The sequence below is a fragment of the Penaeus vannamei genome, chromosome 27 (assembly GCF_042767895.1).
Source record: "Penaeus vannamei isolate JL-2024 chromosome 27, ASM4276789v1, whole genome shotgun sequence".
NCBI classification, from domain to species: Eukaryota; Metazoa; Arthropoda; class Malacostraca; order Decapoda; family Penaeidae; genus Penaeus; species Penaeus vannamei.
In genome coordinates this window covers 28,978,207-28,993,206 of record NC_091575.1, presented here as the reverse complement: position 1 = coordinate 28,993,206, position 15,000 = coordinate 28,978,207, and the positions used below count along the sequence as shown (strand labels likewise).

The following is a 15,000-nucleotide window of genomic DNA, read 5'->3' as shown; positions in this document are numbered from 1 at the left end:
TGGGGGGTATTAGGTGCATGGCGGTGGTGGTGTTGGTAGGCCCGGGCGGCGGTGGAGGAGGAGGAGGAGGAGGGAGGAGGAGTGAGACGTGAGGAGAGAGGAGGAGGGAGGAGGAGGAGGCAGCACACCCGCCCGTGGCTCAGTTGTGGTGGCGTGCCGGGAGCGACAGGACGCGTGCCGCAGTTGCTGCCCTGCACCACTCTTGACCGCATCGTTTGTGTGACGCTGCACGCACTCGCGCACGCACGTACACACGTACACACTGCCGGGGTCGCCGCCGAGGATTAAGGCTAATTTGTAGAGCAGGATCGCAGGTGGGCGAGCCAGGTGTCGTCTCGGAAGGGCCGTCCGCGAAGTGGTAGCTTAGTGGTAGTGGAGGTGCGCAGCGGAGTGTGTTGAGTGGTGGAGACGGTGGCGGGGGCGTGGACGAGAGAGAGGCATGTAGAACAGTTGGCGGGTATGCCGGGGGTGGACTGACCCCCGCCATGGTGGCAGAGCCGCCCAAGCATGAGGGGGACCCCCATTCCTCCAAGGACGACCTTCACAACCAACTACCTCACAAGGGGAACGTTGCGGGAGAGGAGGCAGCGCCAGCGGGCCAGCACGTCTTCCCTGGCCACCATGGCCCCCTCGCTCTGTCGTCTTCCGCGTCGGGCAGGAACACACCGCAGCAGGATTGCGACGAGGAGGAGCCCGGGCCGGCCGCTCACCAGGCTGCCGCAAGGGCGCGCGTGCACGCCGGGGGGCAACCCAGTGAACAAGTGCCTGTCGGAAAGGGTTCATCAGACGCCAGGCCTCGCCAGATGACGGAGGTCCCCTCGGACGATATGGGGGCGTGGAGACGGCCTCAGCGGGAGGAGGCGGAGGTGCAGAGGGACGCGGAGGCGGGTGCCGCAGAAGGAGGCGTGCATACTGGTCGTGCGACGCCGAGGGGGAGCGACTCTTGCTCAAAGCTTCCCGACGGCGACGCGGTTCGCCGGGAGCAGGAAAGTCGCGGGGGCGCCGTCAGACGGAAAAGCTTCGACGGCGGAGACGGGAAGTACGCGAGGGGCGCGGGCCTCATGGCGAGACCGAGCGCGCGGAGTGTGAGCAACGTGTCCAAGGGCGCCGTGGGCCGGGTGAGCGAGGCGGAACTTAGGCCTCGAGGAGGAACTCTCCCAGATCTCAGCGACTTCGAGCGCGTGTGGGAGGCCGGACCCGAAGTGATTGTCAAACTCGCTCGTCTAGCGTCGGCGGAAACCCTGACGCCCACCGAAGGGTATACGCCCACGCCCACACGCACGCTCGACTCCCTGGCGGAGAGCCGGAGCGTGTCAACCGACCCAAGTGCCTTTCAAGAGACTCAGGAGACTCCGCACCGACACGCAGACGAGGATGAGGACTGGCCGCGGAGGGATGACGGCCTGGTGGGCGCTGTGGGCGGCGGGGGGCGCGCTTGTGGCTGCGGAGTGCAGGTGGGCGGCCTGGACGAGACGTGCGGGAGGTGCCCCTCGTGCCCCGCCCTCACCGACGTGTACGTGAGCGAGCAGTTCCCATCCAGCGACCCACTGGAGTGTGTGGATGGGTCCACTCACACGCTGCACGTGGACGTGACGACGGGCGAGGTCAAGTGGCGGGTGGCCGAGCCCGACGGCAAGATGCCGCCGCCCGAGCCGCCCCTCGACCCCTCCAAGTGCCTGGACATGCCGCCCCAGAGGCCGCCCGCGCCCACGACCAGCGGCGAGGCCGAGTCGCAGACCAGGAGGGAGTTCACATGGGTAGGTCACGCTGGTCCTTGTGTCATGGGAGCGCTGTTCGCGGGGCGAGAGTGGATCTGGTGGATCAGGTGGATGGAAGGATTCGGAGCCGCGCTCGGGAGGAAGGCCGCGCCCGGGACGAGGAGGAGGAGGAGGATTTTTGGCTCGCGGGATTTCGAGGGTGATCCAGGTCTCGAGGGCGGGAATGGGGGGCGAGACGTGCCCGGTGCCTCGGGGGCGGCGACGCCTTTTCCGGGCACTTTGCAGAGGGCTCGTCCTCGACCCGGCCGTCGACGTCAGCACAGGTAACTAAGCAGCGCCTCTGAGTCAGTAAGCCAGTCAGCAGAGGGAATTTTCGGGGACGTGAGGGAAAAGCAAATATTTCCAAGTTTGACCCACTTGTTGTGAGGAGTGTGTTTGCATCGGCTCAATTTGCATGGGAGTTCCCTTTGAGGCCGTCGTCTCGGTTGCAAAGTGTTCGAGTTGCTATCCTCTTCTCTTTCGTATTCCCTTTTCCTTTCTTTTCTTTTCTTTAAAGACTCCTTGATCCATTTCCGTGTTTATCGATAAGTAGCAACGTCCGTACCACTATTTTTCTTTTTCTTTCTTTCCTTCTTTCTTTGAGAGTCCGAATCTGGCGGCGCTCACTAAAGCTCAGGCCCCGAGGCGAAGGGACCCCCGCAACAACACCGAATCCATAGTATTGATTACGTCACTCAAGGTAGAACCATCTGAATGACGTCACTGCGGCAGGGTACGAGGGCGGGAGGGTGGTAGATGGTTTTCTAAAGGGGGGGAGGGGGAGGGGAGGGAAGGGAGACGTGGTAGGGGAAGGAGGAAGAGGTTGGGTGGGAGGGAAGAGGGGGAGGGGTGTGTATTGGACCCTGGGCGCGGGACCATATTTTCGGCTTTTCAGAGAGATGTTGTGATACTTTATAGAGGCTGATGGACGGAGGGAAGGAAGGAAGGAAGGAGCGAGGAGGAGGAGGGGAAGAGGATGGGGTTAGGGAGGGGAGGGGGAAGGGAAGAGATGGAAGGAGGAAAGTTTAAAAAAGACGGAGACTGGAATGGAAAGAATTGGAGGTAGGGAGGAGTGAGTAAGGCTGATTGGAAAGGAGAGAGAGAGTGAGCGATTGAGGGAGATGGAGAGGGACAGACGGAAAGAGAGAGGAAAAGGAGTAGACGAGAAAGATGAGACAAGATTGGCGAAGCGAGGAAGAAGAATGGACAGGTAGGGAAAAGAGGATAAAGAGAGAGAAACAGGACAGGGAAGATCCGGAGGAGAGAGTGAGGGGAAAGTGAAAGAGACGAGGCGAGAGGAATAGCGAAAGAGGGGAGGAAGAAGGAGCGGAAATAAGGAGGAAATCGATAGGAGAGAGAGAGGATAAAGGAGTGATAGTTGTGTCTCAGGCCGCCGAGAATGAGGAGTCAGCTGATTAGTGCTTTGTCTGCGTCTTTCATACTTTTGTGTACTTTCTTTCCCCGGTGAAAATAACTTCGGAGAATGTAAACAAAAAAACACGGTGTTTACACGAGTCGCTTGTCGGGTCTTTGATAATTTTTTTTCACAAAGCATTTTTTTTCTTTTTTGTGTGTGTATGTAGCTTTGTTCATGTTTTAGTGTTGTTGTTTATTTTGTTGGTTACTGTTAATATTATGTTAGATTTAGCTTTGCCTTTGTTTTTGTTATTTTCTTTTCTTATTGATTTCCTTGTTTATCTTGTAATTATAGATAAGATTCCGACAGTTATTGGCGTGGAGCTTGTTTTTCGAGTTTATTTCTCCCAAATGATTGAGAGGAATGGGGTCGCAAGATTATTAAAAGTTTTGTGGCATTTGTAAACTTCCTTCGGGATTGGACGCTCACGCAGGGATCCACATGAACACGTACAGGCACTTACACACACACGCACACGCACAATAACACGCACAATAACACGTACAATAACACGCACGCACACACGCATACACACACACACGCATACACACACACACACGCATACACATACACACACGCATACACACGCACGCACATACGCATACACACGCATACACATGCACGCATACACACGCACGCACACACGCATACACACACGCACAAGTACACACACACGCGCATACACACACACACACACGCACAAGTACACACACACGCGCATACACACACACACACACACGTATACACACACACACACACACACGCATACAAACACACACACGCATACAAACACACACACACACGCACACAAACATACACACGCATACAAACACACACACACACGCATACAAACACACACACACACACACGCACACAAACACACACACACATACAAACACACACACACACACACACACACACACACACACACACACACACACACAAACACAAACATCATTACTCCCCCTCCCTCCCTCCTCCTCGTGACCCTCAAGCATCCGTTGGAAATCCCTCCCTCCCTCCGTCCTTCCCTCCCTCCCTCCCTCCCTCCCTCCCTCCCTCCCTCCCTCGTGACCCTCAAGCATCCGATGGAAATCCCTCCGCTCGCTCTGCCCCGACCCTCCCAAAGCCCTCCAGAATGCAACACGTAACATTAGGTTTCCGAAAGCCTCATGGCAGAGATCCCCAAGATGGAGGCTTCGGAGATCAAATGCGAGTCTTTGATTTAGAACTTGAGGATCTCTCTCTCTCGCGTCGGTCGCTTGTGATGAAACCTATCCCCCGGTTGAGGTTCAAATTTGATGTTGTGTTGTTGATGTGGGTTTTTGGTTGAGGTTGTTAGTTTTGTTGTTGTTGGTTGTCTGTGGTGGTATTGTCGTTGTCATTGTTGTTATTGTTGTTGCCGTTATCGTTATTGTTGTTATTGTTTTATTTTATTTTTTATCATTGTCATTATTGGTGTTTTTTTTGTTATTATGTTCAACCTATCAATTATTATGATCATTGCCTGTGGTTTTCCTCTCTCGGGCTTCACTTTAACCCGCCAGAACTCACCGTTGAATCCCTTCAAGCTTCGAATCTCAGCCTGTCTCTCAGCTTTAATTAATCGCACCTTTTAATTCTCAACCCTATTATCTTTCTCTTTTTCTTCTAAAACTTTAAGGTCCTATAGAGTCTCTGTGACGTTTTTTTTCTGGCTTCATCTGTCTGTCTTGTTTGTTATAGATATATATATTTTTTTGTTATTTTTATTTTGTCGAGTCGGCCATTCTGTTTTGGCCAATGTGTCCGAACACGTGATTGATGCCGGCGGGTTCTAGAATTGTTACAATAATTTCATAATATAATAGATAGACGAACAAAACAAGGTACATAAACGTCGAAATTAAATGGTGATTAGAAAACATGTTTTGAATAAAACAAATTACCACTACGTAGCGAAGCCCAAGTCACGGCCAGAGCAGCCCTTTCGGTCACCGGAAGCTTGGCAGATGACATCTTGCGGCGCCAGAAGAGGGAGAAGGGAGGGAGAGGGTGTAGGGGGAGGAAAGGAGGGAGGATGGGGGAGGGTGGCGGATGGGGAAGAAGGGTGTGTGAAGAAAGAAAGGGAGGGAGAGAGGGTAGGGAGGGAGGGAGATGAAGGAGGGGAAAAACGAAAGAGGAAGAGGAGGAAGGAGGAAGCAGTGGTAGGAGGAGGAGGAGGGGGAGGAGGCGGCTTTGTGGCGGCGACACCGTTATGTATCTAAATTCGGACTCGTTAACCACCTGAAAAGGAAAAGCGTAAACGAGCCGAAACGTCGGGGTTACGGTTGGTTATTTTGGCCTGGGTGTGTGTGGGGGATGTTATCGGCTGATATGAGGTTTTAGGAATGTTGTAATTATCAACATCATTACTATCAACTACTTGTAATTTTGATAACTCTTTCTCCCTTTCCTTCCCCTTCTCCTTCTCTCTTCCTCTCCCTCTCTCTTTCTCTCCCTCTCCTCTCCTCTCTTTCTCCCTCTTTCTCTCCCTCCCCTCCTCTCTTTCCATCCCTTTCCCTCGTTTCTCTTTCTATTTCGCTTCCTCTCTCATTTCCCCCTTTCCCTCCCTCTCTACTTCTCTCTCTTCCACTCCCTCTCCTCCTCCCCCTTTCCCAACGTCTCTCCCTTCCCCCTTTCGCATCGCTTCTCCCTCCCCCTTATCTATAATCTCTCCCTCTCTCTCTCTTCCCCCCATCCTCTCCGTCCCTCCCTCGTCTCTTTCTATTCGTACCGTCGCGTCCTAGTTTCCTTGTGTTCCATTTCACGCTTCGCGGTCCTTCGGGTTGATCCACAGTTATCTTTCTCCCTCTTCTCCCTCTTCTTTTCTTACTCTCTCTCTCTCTCTCTCTCTCTCTCTCTCTCTCTCTCTCTCTCTCTCTCTCTCTCTCTCTCTCTCTCTCTCTCTCTCTCTCTCTTTCTCTCTCTGTTATGTCGCTTTCTTCCTCTTTCTCTCTCTGTTTGCGGTTATTTGTCGCTTTTTCTTTCTTTCTCTCTCCGTCTCTGTTATGTTCCTCTCTCCCTCTTTCTCTCTCTGTTTATTGTTATCCGTATCTTTAACCCTCTTTCTCTCTATCTCTCTCGGTCTGTTATTATCCGTCTCTCGCCCTCTTTCTCTCTCTGTTTGTGTCTATTATCCGCCTGCCCCCCCCCCCCTTTCTCTCTCTCTCTCAATCTCTTTTTTATTTGAATTTATTTCCAATGCTAAAGTTATAATTATAGTTGTGTTTTTGTTTTTGCCATTGTTATTATTACTATTACTATTAATATTGCGGTTACTGTTACAGTTACTTTTACTATTAATGTTTTCATCATTATCGTCATTGTCATTATTATTATTGTTGTAGTTATTATTATTATTGTTATTATTATTATTATTATTTATTTTTGATTATATTATTTTTATTATTATTATTATTGTTGTTGTTTTTGTTATTATGATACTAATTATTATTGTTTTCATTTTTGTTGTTATTGTTATTATTATTATTGCTGTGGTTGTTATTAGTATTATCATCATCATCGTTATCTGTTTTATTACTTAATATTATAATTCTTTCATCCCTTTAAAAGAATTCATGTATGACTAATTTTTTCCATTGCATATCATCCCTGAGTCTGATAGAGTGTTGCATGTTACGGCCGCCTCTGCCCAATTTGATGCAACATTTAACATTTACTGCAACTATTGAATATCGGTTATTACTTTTTCCCCCCATTTTTAATACGTTCCCCAATACATCGCCCGGCCACGTTCTTTTCCTTACCCTCGCGCCCTTATTTCGGTTCTTTTGGTTGTTTTGTGCACGTTCGTTGGCCTTCGCATTCCCGCCGTTCTTTCGTTCGTTTCATTTTCTCTCCTTTTCGCTTTCTTAAGTTCATTGGGTTTCATTTTCTCTCCTTTTCGCTTCCTTACGTTCACTGGGTTTCATTTTCTCTCCTTTTCGCTTTCTTACGTTCACTGGGTTTCATTTTCTCTCCTTTTCGCTTTCTTACGTTCACTGGGTTTCATTTTCTCTCCTTTTCGCTTTCTTACGTTCACTGGGTTTCATTTTCTCTCCTTTTCGCTTTCTTACGTTCACTGGGTTTCATTTTCTCTCCTTTTCGCTTTCTTACGTTCATTGGGTTTCATTTTCTCTCCTTTTCGCTTCCTTACGTTCACTGGGTTTCATTTTTCTTCTCCTTTTCGCTTTCTTACGTTCACTGGGTTTCATTTTCTTCTCCTTTTTCGCTTTCTTACGTTCACTTGGGTTTCATTTTCTCTCCTTTTCGCTTTCTTACGTTCACTGGGTTTCATTTTCTCTCCTTTTCGCTTTCTTACGTTCACTGGGTTTCATTTTCTCTCCTTTTCGCTTTCTTACGTTCACTGGGTTTCATTTTCTCTCCTTTTCGCTTTCTTACGTTCACTGGGTTTCATTTTCTCTCCTTTTCGCTTTCTTACGTTCACTGGGTTTCATTTTCTCCTCCTTTCGCTTTCTTACGTTCACTGGTTTCATTTTTCTCTCCTTTTGGCTTTCTTACGTTCACTGGGTTTCATTTTCTCTCCTTTTCGCTTTCTTACGTTCACTGGGTTTCATTTTCTCTCCTTTTCGCTCCTTTTCGCTCCTTTTCGCCTTTCGATGTTTAGGGAAGTGAGTGCAGCTTGGGTCGCGATTTCTTTGACAGTCTGTTCTTTGCCTATAATGCCTTCGCTTCCGGTATCGTTTGCACGTGGATGTGTTCTCGCCCTCCTCCTCTCTTCTTTCTCTGTTCTTATTACTTCTCTTCTTTTTTTTCTATTTCTGCTGTGATTTCCCTCCTCCTCGTCCCTCTCCTCTTCTATTTCCTTTACTTCGTCGTCGTCCTCCTCCTTCTCCTTCTCCTTCTCCTTCTCCTTCTCCTTCTCCTTCTCCTTCTCCTCCTCCTCCTCGTCCTCCTCCTCCTCGTCCTCCCTCCTCCTCGTCCTCCTCCTCCTCGTCCTCCTCCTCCTCCTCCTCCTCCTCGTCCTCCTCTTTACTCTCTCCTCCTCTCTCCTCCTCCTCCTCCTCCTCTTTAATTACCCTCCTCCCTCCTCTTTACTCCTCCTCCTCCTCTTACTCCCTCCTCCTCCTCCCTCCTTCTCCTCCTCCTCCTCCTCCTCCTCCTCTTACTTCCTCCTCCTCCTCTTTAATCCTCCTCCCTCCCCTCTCCTCCTCCTCCTCCTCCTCCCTCCTCCTCCTCCCTCCTCCTCCTCCTCCCCTCCTCTTTACTCAGCCTCATGCCTCTCCAGTAAAAGAAAAAAACTGCAGATCACTTCCAGTGCCTTTAAGATGGGTAGAAGCGCCTTCGATAGGTCTCTCCACTGTCTCTTTATCTCTCTCTCTCACTCCTGCTCTCTTCTTTTCTTCCTCGCGTCCTTCCTTTGGCTCATTAACTTCTTATCCCAGCCCTTATTCTAGTCAGCTGCCCAGTCCTCCCCCACCCTTATCCCTGTTGCTGTCTACCCCCTTTTTCCTGCCCCCCTTCCTCTTCTCTCTCTCTCTCATCCTCTCTCTCTCTCTCTCTCTCTCTCTCTCTCTCTCTCTCTCTCTCTCTCTCTCTCTCTCTCTCTCTCTCTCTCTTTCTCTCTCTCTTCTCCCTTTTCTCCCTTTTCTCCCTTTTTACCCCATTTCCTTCTCCATCCTTCCCCTTCGGTCCTCCCATTTCCTCCTCTTCCCTCTCTTACTCTCTACCCCTCTTACCTTCCCATCGACCTCCTTTCGCTTCCTCTATCTCTCCCCCATCTCTTCCTTTCTTTCACGTGTCTCCCATTCTTCCATCCCCCCCTCTCTCTCTCTCTCTCTCTCTCTCTCTCTCTCTCTCTCTCTGTCTCTCTCTCTCTTTCTCTCTCTCTTCTTCTTCTCTCTCCCTCTCCTCTCTCCCTCCTCCCTCCCCCTCTCTCTCCTTCCCTTCCTCTCCTCCTCCCTTTCCTCCTCCCTCTCCTCTCCTCTCCTCTCCTCTCCCTTCCTTCTCCTTCCTCCTTCCCTCTCCCCTTCCCTCTCCCCTTCTCCCTCTCTCCCTCTCTCCCTCTGTCTCCCGTCCCCTTCTCTCCGCTTCCCGGTCGGTCGGACAGGGTCGGGCGGGCGCCCATCCTTCCGAACCCTTTTGCCACCTTGGCCCGCCCGCTCGCATCCTAAATCAATCGGAGGGCCTTAGGGGGAGGGGGGAGGGAGGTAGGGTGAGGGGGAAGGGAGTGGAGAAGGAGGTAGGGTGAGGGGAGGGGGAAGGGAGGTAGGGTGAGGGGGAGGGGGAGGGGAGTGGAGGAGGTAGATAGGGTGAGGGGGAGTGGAGTGGAGAGGGAGGTAGAGTGAGGCGAGGGGAGTGGAGAGGGAGGTAGGGTGAAAGGGGGTGGGAGGGGGAGTGGAGAAGGAGGTAAATAGGGTGAGGGTGAAGGGAGTGGAGAGGGAGGTAGGGGGGTGAGGGTGGAGGGGGAGTGGAGAGGGAGGTAGGGGGAGGGGGGAGGAAGTGTAGAGGGGGGTAGGGGGAGATGAGTGGTGCGAGGTAGGGTAAGGGGAGTGGGAGGTCATTTTCTGAGGGGTGGGGAGGCGTGTGTCGACTTCGGAATTTCGCTGTCCTGCGTTTTCGGGAGCGATGGGGAAGAAGGAGAAGGATAGGTTAGGGATTAGGGAAGGGAGAGGGATAAGGAGAAGGGTGGGGAAAGGGAGTGGGGGATAGGAGGAGAATTGGGTGAAAAGAAGGTTAGGGAGAAAAGAGAGGAGATGGAAGGGAAGAGAAGGGGAAGTGGTTTAATAGAAGGGTGAGAGAGAGAGAGAGAGACAGACAGACAGACAGACAGACAGACAGACAGACAGACAGACAGACAGACAGACAGACAGACAGACAGACAGACAGACAGACAGACAGACAGACAGACAGACAGACAGACAGACAGACAGACAGACAGACAGACAGACAGACAGACAGACAGACAGACAGAGAGAAAGAAAGAGAGAAAGAAAGAGAGACAGAGAGAGAGAGAGAGAGAGAGATGCCAGTCACAACTTTTTTATGAACGCGCGAATGAAAAATGGAAGCAAACAGCTGATAAGCATGCAAGGAATCGAATAGAAAGGCAGCAGAAAAGACGAGCAAGCATGAAAGCAAATAAACACACGCACGGAAGCACAGACATACTGAGAGCAAGCGGAACAAACGCACCCACAAATACATCAGTAAACGGAGGAAACGCACACACAAACAAACACAACAAAACATAACATAAACAAACACACGAGTGGACGAAGAGACAGAAACAAATAAACAGGCGGACAGGCAGAGGCACAAACAAGGAAACAAGTAAACAAACACGCAAGCAGGGTCCAGGAAGCACAAGATGACCGTTAGTGTGTGGGTGTTTGTGATACTAAAGTGTACTGCACTGCGTCTTGGAGGAGAGGGAGAGAGGAGAGGGGAGAGTAAAGGAGAGGGGAGGGGAGAGGAGAGGAGTGGGGAGGGGAGAGTAAAGGAGATGGGAGGGAAGGGGAGAGAGGAGAGAGAAGGGGATGGGAGGGGAGAGTAAAGGAAAGGGAAGAGGCGAGGGAGAGAGAAGAGAAGAGAAAGGGAAGGGGAGAGGAGAGGAAATAGGAGGGAAGATGAAAAAAGTGTAGAAGAGAGACAGGAGAGGAGAGGAGAAAGGGAAGGGGAGGGAAATGAGAAGGAAAGAGGAGAGGGATAGATAGAAGAGAGGAGAGGGAAAGAAGATAGAAGAGAGGAAAGGAGAAAAGTGAGAGAGAGAAAAAAGAGAGAAGACAGAATAATTAAGGATGGAAAATTCAGAATAAAGAAGAGAGGAGCTTAAGACGAATGAGAAAGCGAGGAAGAATGAGCTGAGTGAATAAGTAAAGCGGAGGCGGAAGAGAGAGGGAGAGAGAGGGAGAGAGAGACAAGAGAGGCGAAGAGTCGAGGGAGGAGAATGAGAAAGCGAGAAAGAATCGAGTTGAGTCAATTGAGTGCCACGAGTGAGTGCCACTTCCGGTAGCTCTGTTCTCGGCCCTTTCGTCAATATTTATGAAACCCCGTTTTGTGGCGCTTCGGCTGAAACATCTGCCTGCTTGCACTCACGCACGCAATCCCCTCCCTCCCTCCTCCCTACTTCTCTCCCTCCCTCCCACGCACAAACGCACACGCACATACGCGCGCACACGTACACACACACACACACACACACACACACACACACACACACACACACACACACACACACACACACACACACACACACACACACACACACACACACACACACACACGCGCGCACACACACACATCCCCCCCCCCTCACACACGAAAAAAAAAGTGTGAGAGAAATTTCAAAACCGCAATTTCTTCGCGTGTGCAATTCTCGCTCGTGATGTGTGCGCGCGTAGGCAGCAGCTTAGCGTGACGTCATTCTCACTCATGGCGGGCCAGAGGGGAGTGGGAGAGAGAGGGAGAGAGAGAAGGAGAGGGAGAGAGACAGGGACAGGGAGGGGAAGAGGAGGGAGAGAGAGGGAGAGGGACAGGGACAGGGGGGGGAAGAGGATGAGGGAGAGGGAAAGAAACTTAGGATAGCAAATGAGTGAATGTGTGAGTGAGTGTGCGGTTTGGTGAGAGACTGAGTGTGAATGAATGAGAGAGAGAACAAAAGAGAAGCAGAGGAAGATCGAGAGCTCGATAGCGATATAGCGAGATAGAGAGAGATAGAGAGAGGTAGAGAGAGATAGAAAGATAGAGAGAGAGAAAGAGAAAGAGAGAGAGCGAGAGAGAGCGAGAGTAGGCGGGCAGCAGGAGTAGGAGCAGGAGCAGGCAGGCAGGCAGGAAGGCAGGCTGGGGCTTGAAAGGGATATACAGAGAACTCCCAGCAACAGTTGCCGTCCGCCGGTGGGAGTGCAGTCTCACTGGTGCCGCGGGGGTGGTGGGTGGGGGAGGGAGGGAGGGAGAGGGGAAGGAGGAGGGAGTGGGAGGGGGACGCGGAGGGGGAGAGGGAGGGGGAGGGGGACGCGGAGGGGGAGGGGAAGGAGGAGGAGAGGGAGGGGGAGGGGGACGCGGAGGGAGAGGGAGGGAGGAGGAGAGGGAGGGGAGGGGAGGGGACGCGGAGGCGGCAGGGGAATGTGTAGGTGTGATAACGATGGGAGGGAAGGAGGGAGGGGGAGGGAGGATGGAGGAGGACGACGAAAATGGGTTTAGCTGGATGTTAAGAGGAGATTTGCAAGAGGATGAGGAGGATGTGGATAAGGAGTGAGGAGGAGGAGGATTTGGATAAGGATGAGGGTATCGATAAGGAGGAGGAGGAGAAGGAAAGAAGAAGAAGAAGAAGAAGAAGAAGAAGAAGAAGAAGAAGAAGAAGAAGAAGAAGAAGAAGAAGAAGAAGAAGAAGAAGAAGAAGAAGAAGAAGAAGAAGAAGAAGAAGAAGAAGAAGCAGGAGGAGGAGGAGGAGGAGGAAGGAGGTGGAGCGGGGAGAGGGTGGTAGGGGAGGGAAAGGGAGGGTTAGCTAGCGGTAAGGAGGATATGTAGGTATGTTAATGGTCAAGAGGGGAGATACGAGGGTGAAATACGAGAGCGAGAGTTCCCTGGCCTCACGCCTCGTCCAGGTCGGGGTTATCATCGCCGCTTTTCCTCTCTCTTTTTTTTTGTCTTCTTTTTTCGTTGTCTTTTTTTTTCCTTTTTGCTTTCTTTGTTTTCGCTTTTTCTCCTTCTCTCTCTCCCCTTTTTCTTCCGGTAGTCTTTCGCTCTCTTTCCCACTCCTCTTTTTCTTTCTCTTTCTCTTTCCCTCTCCTTCTCCCTTTTCCCCCTTCCTCTCTCCTTTTCCCTCTTCTTTTCCTTTCCCTCTTTCCTATCCCTCTCCCTCTCCCTCTCCCTCTCCCTCTCCCTCTCCCTCTCCCTCTCCCTCTCCCTCTCCCTCTCCCTCTCCCTCTCCCTCCCTCCCTCCCTCCCCACGTGTTAGCTTACTTGCTCTTATCAAAGATGTTGCGTCACGTCAATCTACATCTTCACCTCAGGTTGTGTTGCGGTTGGAATTCATGTTAGTTGCGCCTGCCACTTGTCAGTTAAGGGAGGGGGGAGGGGAGGGGAGGGAGCTAGAGTGGGTGGTTGGGTGGGAAGGAGGGAGGGAGTGAGGGAGGGAGGTAGAGTGGGTGGGAAGGAGGGAGGGAGTGAGGGAGGGAGGTAGAGTGGGTGGTTAAGTGGAAGGAGGAAGTGGGAGGGAGGAAGGAAGGAGGTAGTGTGGGTGGTTGGGTGGGAAGGAGGGAGGGTGGATGGGATTGGGGGAAGGAGGAAGAGAGAGATGGAAGGAGGGAGGGAATAGATGGACTAGAGAGAGAGAGAGAGAGAGAGAGAGAGAGAGAGAGAGAGAGAGAGAGAGAGAGAGAGAGAGAGAGAGAGAGAGAGAGAGAGAGAGAGAGAGAGAGAGAGAGAGAGAGAGAGAGAGAGAGAGAGAGAGGAAAGAAAGGAAAAGAAAGGGAATAGGAAGGAAAAATGAAAAAACTATCTTCACCCGGAGGTAAAGTGCAACAGTGTAACAAGCCGATGAGAAACATCTGCCCGGAGCCTTACCCCTACCTCCCCCTCCCCTCCTCCTACCCAGCTCATGCTTCCCTACCTCACCTTGCCCTTGCCTCTCCTTTCCCTGTTCTTGTCTTCATTCACCCAGCTCTTCTCTCCCCCTTTTCTTATCCTTTTTTCTCCCCTCACACATCCCTTCGTCCCCCTCATCTATTCCTTCTCCCTTCTCTCCCTCACCTGTAGTCCCTTTTTCTTCCCTTACCCACCCACCCTTCTCTCCCTTATCTGTTCCTTTCCCCCTTACCCAGCCCCTCCTCCGCTTCATCTATACCTTCTCCCCATCTCTCCCTCACCCAGCCCTTCTCCCCTCCTCAACCCCTCACCTATTCCTTGCCCCTCTCTACCCCCTCCCTTCCTTCCCCTCACCCTCATTCTCTCCCCTCATCTATTCCTTCTCCCCCTCACCTATCCCTTGCCCCCCTCCCTTTCCCTCATCCAGCCCTTCCTTCCCCTCACTCAGCTCTTCCTTCCCCTTACACCAGCCCCCTTCTCTCCCCTCATCCAGCCCTTCCTTTTCCCCTCACCCCCACTTATCTCCCCTCACCTATCCCTTGTCCCCCTTTTCTCCCCTCATCCAGCCCTTCACCTATCCCTTGTCCCCTTCTCCCCCTCACCTATCCCTTGTCCCCCTTCTCTCCCCTCATCCAGCCCTTCCTTCTCCTTCTCTCCCCTCATCCAGCCCTTCCCTCCCCTCGCCCAGCCCTTCAGCCGGGATCCCTCGTTGGCCTTCATCTCGAAAGCCCGAGGAATGTGTAATTTTTTCCTCCAGAGTTTGCGGTCCGAGTCACGTTGCTAGAGAAAACACGCGCACGCGCACGCTCGCGCATTTGGGTTTCGTTTATTGAACAGCTGGCTGGGGGGGGGGGTCGGTGGGAGAGAGGGAGGGAGAGACGAGGGAGACAGGAAGAAAGAAAGAAAGAAAGAAAAAATGAGGGGAAGTAACTTATCCATCCATATACTTACTCATCCATCCATTCATCCATCCGTCTGTCCATTCATTCATCCATCTATCCTACCCACCTACCTACCCACCCACCCACCCACCTACCCACCTACCCACCTACCCACCTACCCACCTACCCACCTACCCACTCACCTACCCACTCCCCCCCCCACCTACCCACCCACCTACCCACCTACCCACCTACCCACTCACCTACCTACCTCACCTACCCACTCACCCAATTCCACCTACCCACCTCTTCACCTACCCACCTACCTATCCACCCACCTACAAACCTACACACTCACCTACCCACTTACCTATCC

At 51.9% G+C, this 15,000-nt stretch overlaps 1 protein-coding gene across 1 annotated transcript in view; it reads left to right on the top strand.

Annotated features, from left to right (window-relative positions):
* Positions 1–129: 129 nt before the first annotated feature.
* The window catches only part of LOC138866919 (uncharacterized), a gene marked incomplete in the record, with an annotated part of 125,998 nt that continues 111,127 nt past the window's right edge, over positions 130–15,000 (top strand). Inside the window, 1 exon segment of the mRNA XM_070141129.1 lies at positions 130–1,757. Coding sequence (XP_069997230.1) covers positions 486–1,757 — 1,272 coding nt within the window.